Genomic DNA, 13,235 nt, shown 5'->3' with positions numbered 1-13,235 from the left:
TTTTGCATTTGCTAATAGTGACACATGTATAAAGATATTAATATTTGATTCCACTTTCTTCCATTCCTCTAAGAGTGTGCCATTCTTTAAGACCTTCAGTGCACCACTCAGTGTCAGAGTGCATTAGCCTCGGCTGGAGAGTGTAAATATGAGTGAGGAAGTTTGATTTAGTGGCTGAATCTATCAGGCTGTTCAGAGATGAATCCCTCCCTATGGAGTGTTCAACACACCCACACGCACACGCACGCAGATACGTGCACACGCAACACACTCTCAAAAGCACACAAACGTGCACACACACAAACGTGCACGCACACACATCCTGGCTCACTGGTCCACGGTCCGAACCACCCTGGGACAGGAAGAGCACATCTCAGAGAGAGGGATGGAGACGGACAACAGGAAATACGGGGGAGAGGGTTAGATGGAAAGAGAAGGAGAGAGAGAAAGGGAGAGATGGAGGGATACAAGACAGCGAATGTGTTTAAAGGTCATGTGTAAGAGACGTGTGCAGAGTCACTGCAGCACTCAGGGCCTCTCTCTCTCTCTCTCTCCCTCCCTGCCTCCACCCTTCTCTTCTTTTCCTTCCATCTCACTCCATCAGCATCAAAGGGCTCTCTCTCTCTCTCTCTCTCTCTCTCTCTCTCTCTCTCTCTGTGTCTCTCTATGTCTCTCTCTCTCTCTCTCTCTCTCTCTCTCTGGAAGCCCTCCAGGGCACCTGCCTCTTGTCCTATCTACGTTGGTGTGCGTGTGTGTGTGTTAGGCTTCTCTGCTCTCCTCTCTCCTCCTTTCACAGGTAGTAGTAATGGCTTTTACTTAACCCTCGTGCTGCCTTCGGGTCACATGACCCAAAGGTTCATAACGAACCATCGTTGTGTTTACCCAATTTTACCCAATACAAAAACAAATAAAAATAATTTTCTTTTAACCATTTCAATGTGGGGGGTCTGAGACAGCCCGACAGTTAAAAGAAAATGCTTCACTTTGTTTTTGTATGAGGTAAATTTGTCGCAATACGACGGTGGGTCACAATGACTGATGGGTCAGAATGACCCGAAGATAACACAAGGGTTAAATATGTCAGAGCCCACTCTTCTTTACTTTAACTGGAGTGAAAAAGCGTAGTCAGTACTTCAACTTTTACGACAGTCTTTTTAAACATGAGTATCTGTACTTCTACTTGAGTGAAGGATGTGGTACTTTTGCCATCTCTGGAGAGGACAAACATTCGTTCTCAAAGACATGGAGAGCTGAATTGTCACCATCAAGAGTAACAATGTGGTAGTTTTTTTTACACTGAAATAAATTCATATTTCAATTTTAAAGAGATTAATTCAAAACCAACACATTCCGTGGTGTTTAAATTTCAATATTAAGTATTCAATGCCTTTTAAAATTAAAAACATTGTGTCACTAAGTTGCTTCCATATAGATGGGCACACACACACACACATTCACACACACACGCTAGCATACACACACACAGTGCAGCTGTACGTCACCCTAATGATCTAAGACTGTGGAGAGGATCCAGTGGTACGAGTCTTCTAACTAATGACTGTCATTAAAGCAAAGAAGGGAAATCACTCCAATAAGACAGAGCCCCAGGCCTTGGCTGAGGGCCGAAACCACTATCCTGGCCATCACTTACCAGTGTGTGTGTGTGTGTGTGTGTGTGTGTGTGTGTGTGTGTGTGTGTGTGTGTGTGTGTGTGTGTGTGTGCGTGTGTGCGTGTGTGTGTGTGTGCTTATGTGTGTGTAAAAGAAAATATAACAAAAATGGTTAAATGTTGTTCTTTTTTGCTTATCAGCAATGAATGACAGATGTTCTCTGTGTCTGTCTCACGCACGTAGGCATGCACACGCACACCTCAAGTCGACTGTAGGCCACATGTTATTTGGACACCGTTGTATATGTGAGGCGTTCCTTCCATGTCTGATGGTCAGCTGGATTGGATCATTTGCAAGCTGTGTTCTGTCCTTTACTGACCCCTAGTGGACAAGAGGCTGAGTTATCTCCCACAATCCTCTACTCCATTTCACTCCCATCGTCCACCGCGGTTCACTCTCCCACCGATCAAGATGGCGGATAAAATAGGTAACGCTGCGTTTCATCCCTGAAAGTTGTAAATTGTGTAACGATTTGTTTGGATGTATGCATGTTGTAATTGCTACGTGGCATGTTTTAAAAAAACACAATACTTGTGTTCTACCACTCAGTCTGGGATTTAAATGCAGCAAATGGGTTTTTAGGGGTTGTCTGAAGGCCGCAACGCAACCACCTTCCATTGAGTCAAGTCAAGGTCTTTTCTGTACTTGTCGTTCATTAAGAAACGTATAGCTAACACTCTTCAGAATGTGTGACATTGAATCCTAACATAAAAATGTGTTATCGTTTGTCTGTGGATTTTTATGTATGAACGCCTATTTTACTCCTAATGAGCAAACTTTTCAAATCAGCTGTACAGTAGGCTACCAAATCCGTTCGCTACAAATGCAAGCTACGTCGTTTGCTAGTCTGATTCAAGTCGCTTGTTAATGCTGACATCCAACTTGCAAACACACCGATACATGGTGCGTTTATGTATGCAGACGTGTTCGACATGTAACGATCTATTGCACATACTCAACTGAGGCCATTTCATGGAAGCACGACTGGGTCAGCCTTCATTTAATAATAAAGTGATTTTTTGCTGGGCTTGTCCTAGTTCCCGTGGCCGAGAAGCGGCTGATGGAGGTGAAGATTAATGAGCTGGGATCCTGGTTGGGCACAAGGGACTTCACCCCCAACGGTCTCCTGGCTTCCGTCCGCAGGGGTGAGAACCTAGCTCCTTATTAGTAAGACACACTAGGCCATTAAAACAACCGCAAAAATACACACATTGCTGAACCCACGATGATCAGCACGTATTCAACCTATACTAAAACTTTCCAACGGTTTAGAAAGGTCGTTTAACGTGTTTTCCTCTCCCAGGCCATGACAGATACTACAACAAGTACATCAATGTGAAGAAAGGAGGTGTTGGTGGTGTAGCCATGCTGCTGGTTGGCTATGTGGCCCTCAGTTACCTCTGGGAGTATGACCACATCAGTAAGTGTTGCGTGGTGTTTACCTGTGTGCCGAGCTAGTCTGGAAAGTTCAACTGGAACCGTTTCTAACTAAGGGTTGTACTGCAGTTCTCCAGGGTTAACCTTTTTAACTGCTGCTTTTGTCTTGAATCACGCAGAGAATCTCTAGATAATTTAACTGTTTTTCTTGTCTCCACCCTCCCTCTCTCAGAGCACGACCGGTGGAGAAAGTACCACTAGACCTTGATGTGACCTTTAACCTCCAGGGTCCCCTGCTCCCTCTGCCCCCTGGCCAGCCGGCACCAGTGGGGGACCTGTCTCCTGCTCTGTACTATACAACCATTGTGACAAATAAAACACTTCTAAGAATTTATGCTTCAGTGTTGTGGTTGGTGGAATGTTGACACCGGTATCAGTCGTGTGTGTTTTGAGATATAGGTATATGAAGATATCTTTAAATATGAGTTACGGATGAGTTTTATGGTACATGCAGTCTCAAACACTGACAAGGGCCGCCCAGATTCGTTAACGAATCTGGAAAACGCGGCCCAGGTCTCTGGCGTGTGTGGGCACATTGCTTGAGGACACAGTCCAGTGGAAATGATAAAGCTTTTTAGACAAAGTACATCCAAGAAAAAGAAGGCATATTTAATGTACAAAGGCAACACCTCACACTTGGAAGAGCTTGCTGTTTCTACATTCTTAGACGTTTCTGTTCATCCAGCCAACAGTACCACGCTTCCATGTTTAGGATGTCGCACAGCGCTTAGGTTTAACAATCGTTTCACAAGATGTTAAAACACTTCAGGCAGGGTTGTGTACAATTCATAAAGGTTGCAGAACAGACACAAGTGCAACCACGATGTACAGACTGAGAAGTACACATGTCAAAGCTTACAAAAATCACCTATTTACATAAATATTAAGTGTCCGGTATTTTGGGATTCGGTAGTGAGATAAGAACACCTTGGTGGACAGTTAGGGGTGGCACCAGTCAACAATGTTAGACAGCTCTTTAGATGAACAATGTAGTGGCCCCAAACGACAGTTTGCGTTCATCAAACCATGAACATGCTCTCGCTTTTGACCAAAATAAGTAGAAAACATTACCTGATGTTACCATTTAATCACTTTGTTACCAAATAAACAAAGGTGCTAAAGGTTCCCATGGATACAAGCATAGTGGACTCAAATCTGCTCTTCAAGGTGTAACAGTGTATATACAAGTCTACTGGAAAGTGAACTATCAAAATGAAAATTGAAGGATGTTGAGTTTCAGTAGGATCAGTACATTGAAGTTATTTCATTAATTTACATTGTGGGAGGGAGGTTTAAGCTTCAATGCAGAATCTATATCAAAAGATCTTCAGGGGCAGTAATGTTGACTTTGGATGTAGTATCAGAAATGTATGATGGTAAAATACAGCATTGGGATGAATTCCATCTCATTTCAGTCTTATTGACGAGACATTCCAACATCACCATTGTAACCTTTCAACTGAAACATCACTTCAGGTGAACTGAAAGGAGATGGAACTGACATTGGGTTCATGTTTAAAAGCCTGCTGGCTACGTTCATCCCTCACATCTGATACTCCCTCAGTCTGGCTCCTCCTGCAGCCTGAGCACTGCTAGCTGCACGAGAATCTGCCTCTGCTCCATGGAAGAGTGTGTGTGTGTGGGGGGGGGGGCCGGGTCCCCGGGGAGGGTCCCCCTGCAGAGGAGCACCAGCAGCCCCCTCTCCTCTCCTGCAGCGGGCCGTCGCACTGCTGCTGGAGTTACTGACCACTCAGGAAGGCCAGGTGGCCCTTGGTGCATTTGTTGGCGTAGTGACCTTTCTCTCCACACTGCAGATGAGAGGGAGGGAGTCAGAAGAGTTGGGCCCAAGGGGTTTGGATATAAGGGTCTGCTCAATGATGCAACGTGACAATGTAAGAATCTGAATAAGCTCTGTGAGAGAGAGAGACAGAGAGAGAGAGTGAGACAGAGAGGGTGAGAGAGACAGAGAGAGAGTGAGACAGAGAGAGAGTGAGACAGAGGGGGACAGACAGAGAGGGTGAGAGAAACTGAAAAGGTGAGAGGCAAAGCTCATACTGACCTTGTAGCAGGTGACCTGGTCGAGGGGGCGTGGACCCCGGTTCCCCCCCATGTTGTTGTGGTGCATGTTGCCCCCCATGCTGTAAGGCCGCGGCTGGTAGCCCCCTCCCGTGCCAGGATTGGTCAGCTGGATCAGAGAGAGGGACGAGCGGCCAAGCGACGGCACAGGCTGGGGGAGGATCACACAATGTTGTCATGGAGACGGCTCACTGATGCTAGCACTTGAGAATGGAAGCGTGCAAACAGAGAGTGTGTGTTACTGGAGTAGCTGTTTACCTTCTGCTGGTTCTGGGTCTGCAGGGGGAGAGGAGGCTGCTCTGTCGCTCCCACTGGCAGCTCAAAGCGAGGGCTGTGGACACACACACACACACACACACACACACACACACACACACACACACACACACACACACACACACACACACACACACACACACACACACACACACACACACACACACACACACACACACACACACACACACACACACACACACACACAGGCCCTGTTCAGAACACTAACATGTTCATTTCGCAGATGCAAATAAAGGTTTGTCAATGATGTCCCTAGTGTTTGTTTTTTTTACTGCTGTTGCTATAACGGTGCCATTTTCACTCTGACATCAATTTGGTTCTTATCTGTCTAAGAGCACGAGAGCAGCTGCCCAGCGGAGGTGGACTTAGAGAAGGTGGAACTCACTGCATGAATTTACAGGACTTGCCCTCGGGACAGAAGCCCACCAGGTAGTTGCCACAGATGACCCTCCTGGTGTGTCTGTGCCTGCAGTCAGGGCCTGCAGGGGCCAGAGGGAGAGAGAGCAGACAAAGCAATGAGGAGGAGACTGATGAACATGAAATAAAGTGTGTGTGTAGGTCAGTGTGTGTGTGTGTGTAGGTCAGTGTGTGTGTGTGTAACAGGTGTCATGGTGTTGCTCAGCTTCTTCATGGGACGTACCGTGTTTGCAGAACCCTCGGTCGTACCAGGGGCAGTCCTTGATCTTGGACTCTGGATCAATGTGCAGGAACGGACACTCCTTGTTACTGCATTCACCTGGAGGATCCAGCCCCAGAGACAGACAGGAGATGAGGACGGGGAACTAGGAACCCCCATATGTCTGATACCCAAGTGCTGTGTTGGTGTGCATTAGAAACAGGGTAATGCAATGTTGGAAACTTTCCATGGGAATTAATGGGAATACATGGGGAATTTGCCAAACTGCAGGTTAGCCTATGACAGGGAACTTAAATGCAGTTGAAACCCATCTTGCAAAATAATCTTGGTTAAAACAGTCAGATTTAATGCAAACTCAGGTGAATTTCTACCATATACATTTAGAAGGGGACCTTTTGTAGATGTTGTACAAAGGGGAACCCCAAATCTCTGCTGGGCGACTGACCGAACTTGGAGTAAAAGTAGCACTCAGGCATCTTGGTCATGTCGTACTCGTGCAGGAACTCGCACTGGTCTCCTTTCTTGCACAGACCTCGGAGCCAGTGCTTACAAACCACCGTCTTCTCCCCGCTGATGTGACGAAAGGGGCACATCCCACCTGCGAACGGGACACATACACGAATCAGCTGGCTGGATCGTGGTACTGCAAGGCAGAGGGGTTCATCGGGTCTCCGGACAGAGGTTTAACAGAGCAGGGGGTCGTTTGTCTTGTAATTACTTCTGAAACTTTACCTTTCACGCAGGCTGCTCTCATGAAAAACTCACAGACTGCAGCTCCAGACTCTGTGGAAACGTACAGCACAATATTGGAATGCTTGGAAAGCAATAAAAGAAAGGCAAGCCTATAAAGAACATATAAGCTAGGGAACTCGAATAGCTATAATTATATTTATTTTGTTAGCCGTGTTGAATTGGATTCACTGGCCTGTGATGCAATAGATGCTCGGTTTGAAATGGCATGCTATGCCAACATGCATTTGTTACTAAGTAACAAGACGAGACTTACTGTCCATTCCAGGGAAGGGTAACGGCTGGGCACCAAGCTGTTGCTCCACAGCGATCTCTAGATCAAACTTAATGTGATCTACAGTGGCTAGAAGGTCTTGCATGTTTACTATGTGGTTGGGGCTCGAAGTGATGTAGAAAATAAGCTAAACAGCTAGCTAGCTAGGCTAACTATCTGAGCTACAACGATGGCTCGCTATCCGTAATTTCAGCTAGCGGCTTAGCCAAACATAGAAAATAAACTGAGCTACTGCTCATACGAGACGTTAAAGTAATACACTTTGCAAGCTAACAAAACAGCGGATTCATTGCCTGACTAAAACGTGATGAAGTTTGTTCGGTAACTTGTAGCTGCTAGTCTATTATGTTTCTTGAATTAGCAACCTCCAGAATGCACGCAGGCGCGGTTGAACTTCAACCTTTGGGAAGGCAAATGCAATCAATCGCGATAGCACGATACAATCATATTTATACTGTCCCCCTAATAATTAATTGTATTCGGAAATATTCGTATTGAATGATTACATTTTAATTGAATAATTATGGAATATGGTAACTTGACAAGAACATTTTCTTGAGATTTTGTCTTGGACGAGAATCCTCTCGAAATTCTCTGATCTCTACTAGCACGCCTTATCGTCCTCCAATCTCTTTAGAAGAAAATAACGATTTGACATTTAGTTCCGTACACCCGGGATGTAGGTTTCCGGCCATCGCTATCATCTTACTTACTGCAGCGAACAAGCTCAGGAGTTCCACAGTAAATTCTAAACATTACACCCCCGCCCCCCTAATAGACAATCAACCAGTGGCAGATAAAATGAGAATTAAAAGAACTGGTAAACCAGAACCACTTTATTTAAAATGATCAAGTACAAGGAAAAACGTCATCAGGTTCAAAACAATGACATGAAAAAACACTCCCCCTACCCCCCCCTATATGAAATGAGATACAATAGCACTTATAATGACCGTAATGAGCACAAAACAACTGGAATGGTACTCTGCAAACAGACAACCCCGACATTCACTCTCAGGCCCACCACGCCTCAATTTTTGCAGAAATTAAAGAATTCGGTGTAAATGACACCCTGAGCAATTTTAGATGCAAGGTGGTTCTCACCACTATGCACCTTTCAATCATCCCAGTTCTTCAGCTTTGAGGACAATCCAGGGGTAAAACTAAGTGAAAAAGATCAATCCAGTCCCAAATCAACCAAAAACCCAAGCCCTAATACCTACACTAACAGAGATCTAAGATATCACAGGTTCAACCAACATGGCCACTTGGCTTTCAAATGGTTCCAGCAGCCATGTTGGTTCTCCCTGCCCTGCCCTGCTCTCTCAGACCAGCAGAAGTGCACTGGAGGTTGAAGGTTGATTTGGGGACTGTGGCATGGATGTTTCTAGGCCAGGCCACTCTGGGGATGTCAAGCACACAGGTTGAAGTTGGATGAGCCCTGATGTCTCATGGGAAGGCCAGACTGCACACGGATTCACCCAGAACACCCTCTGCAGCCACAGTGGGTGCACTCAATAATTCTTCCCTGTAAGCAAGGGGAGAAAAGACATTTAAAATCATATTTTGATGTGAAAATCTTTTGATTTTCTTGTGATACACCAAGTAATCCATACAGTCGTGGGGCTCAAATCAATGTCAGAATTTCAATGTGAATATATACACACAATAGAATACACAATGTTCTTGCTTGTTTCATGGTGGGGCTAACACTTCTTGGTGTGCTGTAGTAAAAAAGTTTCTAAAGATTAAAAAAATGATCGGAACAAACAGTTTAAGTTAATGCGCCTTAGCAACACACGCCTGCCGCCTTAACTACGCTGTCCATTTTCTTTTTGCAATATCCGCCGTTTTACTGTCCTGTTTTCTCCCTTCCATTCCAAACCGTGACCAACGCCAGTCTCCCTTCTCTGCAGAACGCCCCCCCCCCCCCTAACTCACCACTTCCAGCTTGCTCTTAGGGACTCTGCAGATGCAGTTGGTTCCAAAGTTGGTGTCTCGTGTCTGAATGCAGCGAAGGCAGCACAGATTCTCATATCCCTGCTTCTTCCATTTGGCAATCAGGTTTTTGTCTGCATAGCCCTCCTTGATGCAGTAGTCATACAGCTCTGAAAGCACAAACAGTGAAAGAGACATGAGTCGGCATTTCCAAGTGGACATTGCAGTTGTACTTACTGTACTGACACACCAATTGTAATTACACACACATATATTATATACACACCAGATAGTACATGCAAGATTGTTTCCTATTATCAATACCTCTGCTGATGGCCTTTCTTTTGTAGAAGAGGTCGAAGATGTAGCGGCTTCGCTGGTGGTGCAGCCTGAAGATCGGCCAAAGCGATTCCACTTTTCGCTTTCCCTCGTGAGGTTCAGTTTCGGCTGGAGAAAATATAGAAATGTCAACTGTACATTTACACACGAATAAATAACCGAGGTGCATGAATACTACATTCCAAAGAGATGGAGAATTATAGTACGATGCGGTGTCGTGCTGTTTACGGCGAAAGGCTTTTTGTTATTGTGGAACAGAGCAACCGCTCTGCTATCTATAGCTAGCTAACTAGGCTAACCTTCTCTCATTTTCTGGTCCAGCTCGTCCAGAGTCGGCTCGATGAGCTCCCACCCATCCGGAGGCGGCTTCCTACTTCTCTTTACTTTGGGCATCTTTCTTTAATATGGTAAAAATTAGGTAAGAAAATATCACATTCGATACCAAGGAGGACCCGTCTATCCTAATCTGCGTCGAAGACGATGGGGTCCTTCTTGTATTCGTCAACGTCTCATATGATGTACGTCACTGTATCGGAGAAACGCATGTATCTATAAGTGCATTCGACTTCATGCAGCGCCGGCGTCGTCTGCAGCCGCCTGCAGCCCGGCTGACGTGAAGCAGCCAATGGCATTCTCAGATTCAAGGCAGCCGGCTGCAGCCGGCTGTCGGCGCCGCTGGCGCTGCATGAAGTCGAACACACCTTTTCTAATTTATTTGAAAATATTTGCCGTTTTGAAGGGAGGTCAGTGTTAGTGACGTTAAAATTACACTTTTCTAAAATATACTCTTATATCTGTACATTTAGTGCTGAAACCAAATTAGATGTGTTGCTCTTGGTCCTGTCATGTTGCATCAGGTTGTCTACCTTGATACGCCTTTGACTTAATAACGTTATTCGACTTATTTTTGTTTGTAGATGATTTTTCGAATCGAGTACATTATACTTTTGTATATGTTTCCGTTTCAACCCAGTATCTAGGTTTGCATTGAAAATATACGTATTTATTTTCACATTCGTGCTTGTTTACTGTAAGGCAATTTGTTGGACAACTGTGAGTGTTGTGCTGCGAAAAGGATCTGTTCAAGTTGTTTTTAGACAGCTGTCAGCCAGGCTGTCAGTCAGTTTACATGTGTTTAGATATCAATTTTTTGTCATAAAGGTTTTGATCATCAAAATGCCCAAAGGAGGTAAGAATGATAAGGCATGCAACTTGTGTGTAATTAAAGTTAGCAGACCAGGCTACATGCTAGCCTAATCTTATTTACTGCAGCTGTCATGGTAGTTGGATCCTCTTGCATGATATTGTTGCTTGCTTGTCATTAAAACATTACTAACTACATACAATTAACAGTACTCTAAAAAATACAGTTCTGCTAGCTTTATTTAACCAGTGTCTAGTAGTCTGTAGTATGCCAGCTTGGTGTATAATTTCTCCCTGTGCACTGTTGTTTTAGGTAAAAAAGGTGGTCATAAGGGCCGTATGCGAACCTACACCAGTCCTGAGGAGATTGACGCTCAGATGAAAGCTGAGAAGGAGAGGAAAAAGGTTTGTTATTCCTTGAAGCCTGTTCAGGTGAAACATCCTGTTTAAGTATCAGGCATCACAAAAAACATAATGGAAACAGCCTGCTGGCAACCATATCAGGACCTATATTGATGTGTGGGTGTGTGTGTGGATGTATGTGTGTGTGGATGTATGTGTGTGTGTGTGTGTGTGTGTGGATGTATGTGTGTGATAGCAGGAGGAAGAGACAGAAGGTGCAGCTCAGGAACCACTTCCAGGGTCGGGCTCTGAAGACAGCGATGATGACGGCTCTCTGGTACATCTTTTGTTCTGTCTCTATTTTTCCACTCACTCTATATCTCTAAAGCATTTGCTAAACGAATACAAATTTTAATATTCTCCTTCACATTCTCCATCCTGCACAATGCAATGAATGTACTGCTACCATGGTGTTTATGTCTGTGTGATGTGTGTGGGGTTCTTTAGAAGAGGAAAGGTGTGGAAGGCTTGATAGACATAGAGAACCCCAACAGAGTGGCGACAAAGTCAAAGAAGGTGACCCAGATCGAGTTAGACGAGCCCAAGCAGCTGTCGAGGAGAGAGAGGTGAGGGTCGCTGAGACTCACACACACACACACCGCTCACACACACACACCTTCATGTACTGTACCGTTTATGTTTTATATTTCTCTCCTGTCAGAGAGGAGATTGAGAAGCAGAAGGCCAAGGAACACTACATGAAGATGCACCTGGCGGGAAAGACTGACCAGGCGAAGGCAGACCTTGCTCGCCTCGCCATCGTCAGGAAGCAGAGGGAGGATGCTGTGCGGAGGAAGGAGGAGGAGAGGAGAGGTGGGCACCCCTGGCCAGAGAGATTTTACATTTATTCATTTAACAGATGCTTCTATCCAAAGCGGCGTTCAAAAGTGCAGATTATTAAGGACCAAGACTACACTCTTAGAAATAAAGGTGTTAACTAGAACCATATAGCGTTGTTCGTCTGGTCCCATAGTGCACAGTTTGACAATATCAGTGCTAAGGAGCAGTCTGTTAAACAAGACAGTGTGACAGGAACATGATTTCAACAAATGTCCTGAACTTTACGTTTAACATTAGGGGATGTGTCATGAGGTGTTAACCATGCATGTTTCTTTATTTTACCAATGCTGTTCTAGTTTGTGAGGTTACTTGATATTGTAATCATGTTTGGTTTGTTTCTCACAGCAAAAGAAGGAGCAGCTGCAGTTAAAGGAGTGTCTTCCCTCTCCCTGAAATGAGACACAGTTACATTTACCCACAAGGCATTCATGGACTGATGCAATAATTGACTGATTTTTTAAGGAGGAGCTGTGAGGAATACTACTGTTTATTGTATCCATAGTAACCATAGAATGATCACTTGGATGGAGACGAACAAGACCGACACGTGACACAGAGAGAGACACAAGGGTTCTGGATATCTCACATGGAAATCTAGCAGTGTTACTTTCCTGGGCAAACAGGCTTTCACTTACAAACACCCTTTCACCCTGGACATGATGTTGTTACATGGTGCACCTGCTACTCAGCATACCACAAGTATTAACATGCAGACCTTCTTTATTAATGAGTGATCTTTCTCACTTGTGTGGATTTGATGAGTCATTGTAAATAATAGCTCAATCATTAATATATTTAAGATGAATATTATGACTTCATTGAGATGTTTGTTTTTCGACAAGAGCGGAATCGTGTGGATGGGAGGGGAGATAGGTTAGCCTGTCAGGACACTGCATGAGACAATGGCCAGGCAACAGTCCCCTTTATTAAAAGGTAGCAGTCATAAAGGGAATCATCATGCATGTTATGAGGATCTGTGGCATCATACATGACCATTTAACGTTTCATTCAGGAGAGAATGACCTGGACAGACTCTAAATATGATTTAAACTAGAATTAGGGTTAACATCCCAGATGTAGTAATATTGATATCATACAACTGTGGTCTTTTCATACAACTGCAGTATACTGAATGTATCTACACAATAGCCTAGTGTAAAATACTGCTGCTAGTAAGTATCCTTGCATGCGTTTTCAGGACAGACATATTGTTCTCAACCAGACTGATTGAAACTATAATCGAAGAAAATGAAAACTTCCAGTGGTATTTTTTGTTGTTGCTATGAATGCACATGAATATTGCACTTAAGACATTTTCTGAGATCTCTATAAATATGTTTGGTCTTTGTGAAATTAATGTACAATGATGTATACCATACTCTTACCTAAATGTTAATCACCACTTATATTATATCAAGTTCACAGTATTATT

The 13,235-nt window shown here is 44.3% G+C and overlaps 4 protein-coding genes across 4 annotated transcripts; 2 read left to right on the top strand and 2 right to left on the bottom strand.

Annotated features, from left to right (window-relative positions):
- The first annotated feature begins 2,047 nt into the window (after window positions 1-2,047).
- atp5mf (ATP synthase membrane subunit f) lies at window positions 2,048-3,437 on the top strand. Its single transcript, XM_067233247.1, has 4 exons — window positions 2,048-2,097; window positions 2,708-2,815; window positions 2,974-3,090; window positions 3,280-3,437. Exons 1-4 carry the CDS (start codon window positions 2,082-2,084, stop codon window positions 3,306-3,308), a joined length of 270 nt encoding a protein of 89 aa, XP_067089348.1. The 5' UTR covers window positions 2,048-2,081; the 3' UTR covers window positions 3,309-3,437.
- A 258-nt stretch (window positions 3,438-3,695) lies between these two features.
- cpsf4 (cleavage and polyadenylation specific factor 4) lies at window positions 3,696-7,504 on the bottom strand. The gene is made up of 8 exons (XM_067233057.1): window positions 7,124-7,504; window positions 6,850-6,900; window positions 6,563-6,715; window positions 6,121-6,216; window positions 5,866-5,959; window positions 5,442-5,514; window positions 5,167-5,334; window positions 3,696-4,915 (listed from the first exon to the last, which is right to left on the bottom strand). Exons 1-8 carry the CDS (start codon window positions 7,224-7,226, stop codon window positions 4,847-4,849), a joined length of 807 nt encoding a protein of 268 aa, XP_067089158.1. The 5' UTR covers window positions 7,227-7,504; the 3' UTR covers window positions 3,696-4,846.
- Window positions 7,505-7,943: 439 nt separating this feature from the next.
- bud31 (BUD31 homolog) lies at window positions 7,944-9,896 on the bottom strand. Its single transcript, XM_067233195.1, has 4 exons — window positions 9,718-9,896; window positions 9,404-9,526; window positions 9,083-9,249; window positions 7,944-8,669 (listed from the first exon to the last, which is right to left on the bottom strand). The coding sequence occupies exons 1-4, from the start codon at window positions 9,809-9,811 to the stop codon at window positions 8,619-8,621; spliced, it is 435 nt and encodes a 144-aa protein (XP_067089296.1). The 5' UTR covers window positions 9,812-9,896; the 3' UTR covers window positions 7,944-8,618.
- Window positions 9,897-10,498: 602 nt separating this feature from the next.
- pdap1b (pdgfa associated protein 1b) lies at window positions 10,499-12,610 on the top strand. The gene is made up of 6 exons (XM_067232700.1): window positions 10,499-10,607; window positions 10,875-10,966; window positions 11,160-11,240; window positions 11,411-11,529; window positions 11,625-11,776; window positions 12,149-12,610. Exons 1-6 carry the CDS (start codon window positions 10,595-10,597, stop codon window positions 12,199-12,201), a joined length of 510 nt encoding a protein of 169 aa, XP_067088801.1. The 5' UTR covers window positions 10,499-10,594; the 3' UTR covers window positions 12,202-12,610.
- The last annotated feature ends 625 nt before the right edge of the window (window positions 12,611-13,235 follow it).

Source organism: Osmerus mordax, chromosome 3, assembly GCF_038355195.1.
Source record: "Osmerus mordax isolate fOsmMor3 chromosome 3, fOsmMor3.pri, whole genome shotgun sequence".
In the NCBI taxonomy this organism is placed as follows: Eukaryota; Metazoa; Chordata; class Actinopteri; order Osmeriformes; family Osmeridae; genus Osmerus; species Osmerus mordax.
Note: the sequence above shows the minus strand (reverse complement) of the source record. Positions and strands in the feature narration are given on the sequence as shown.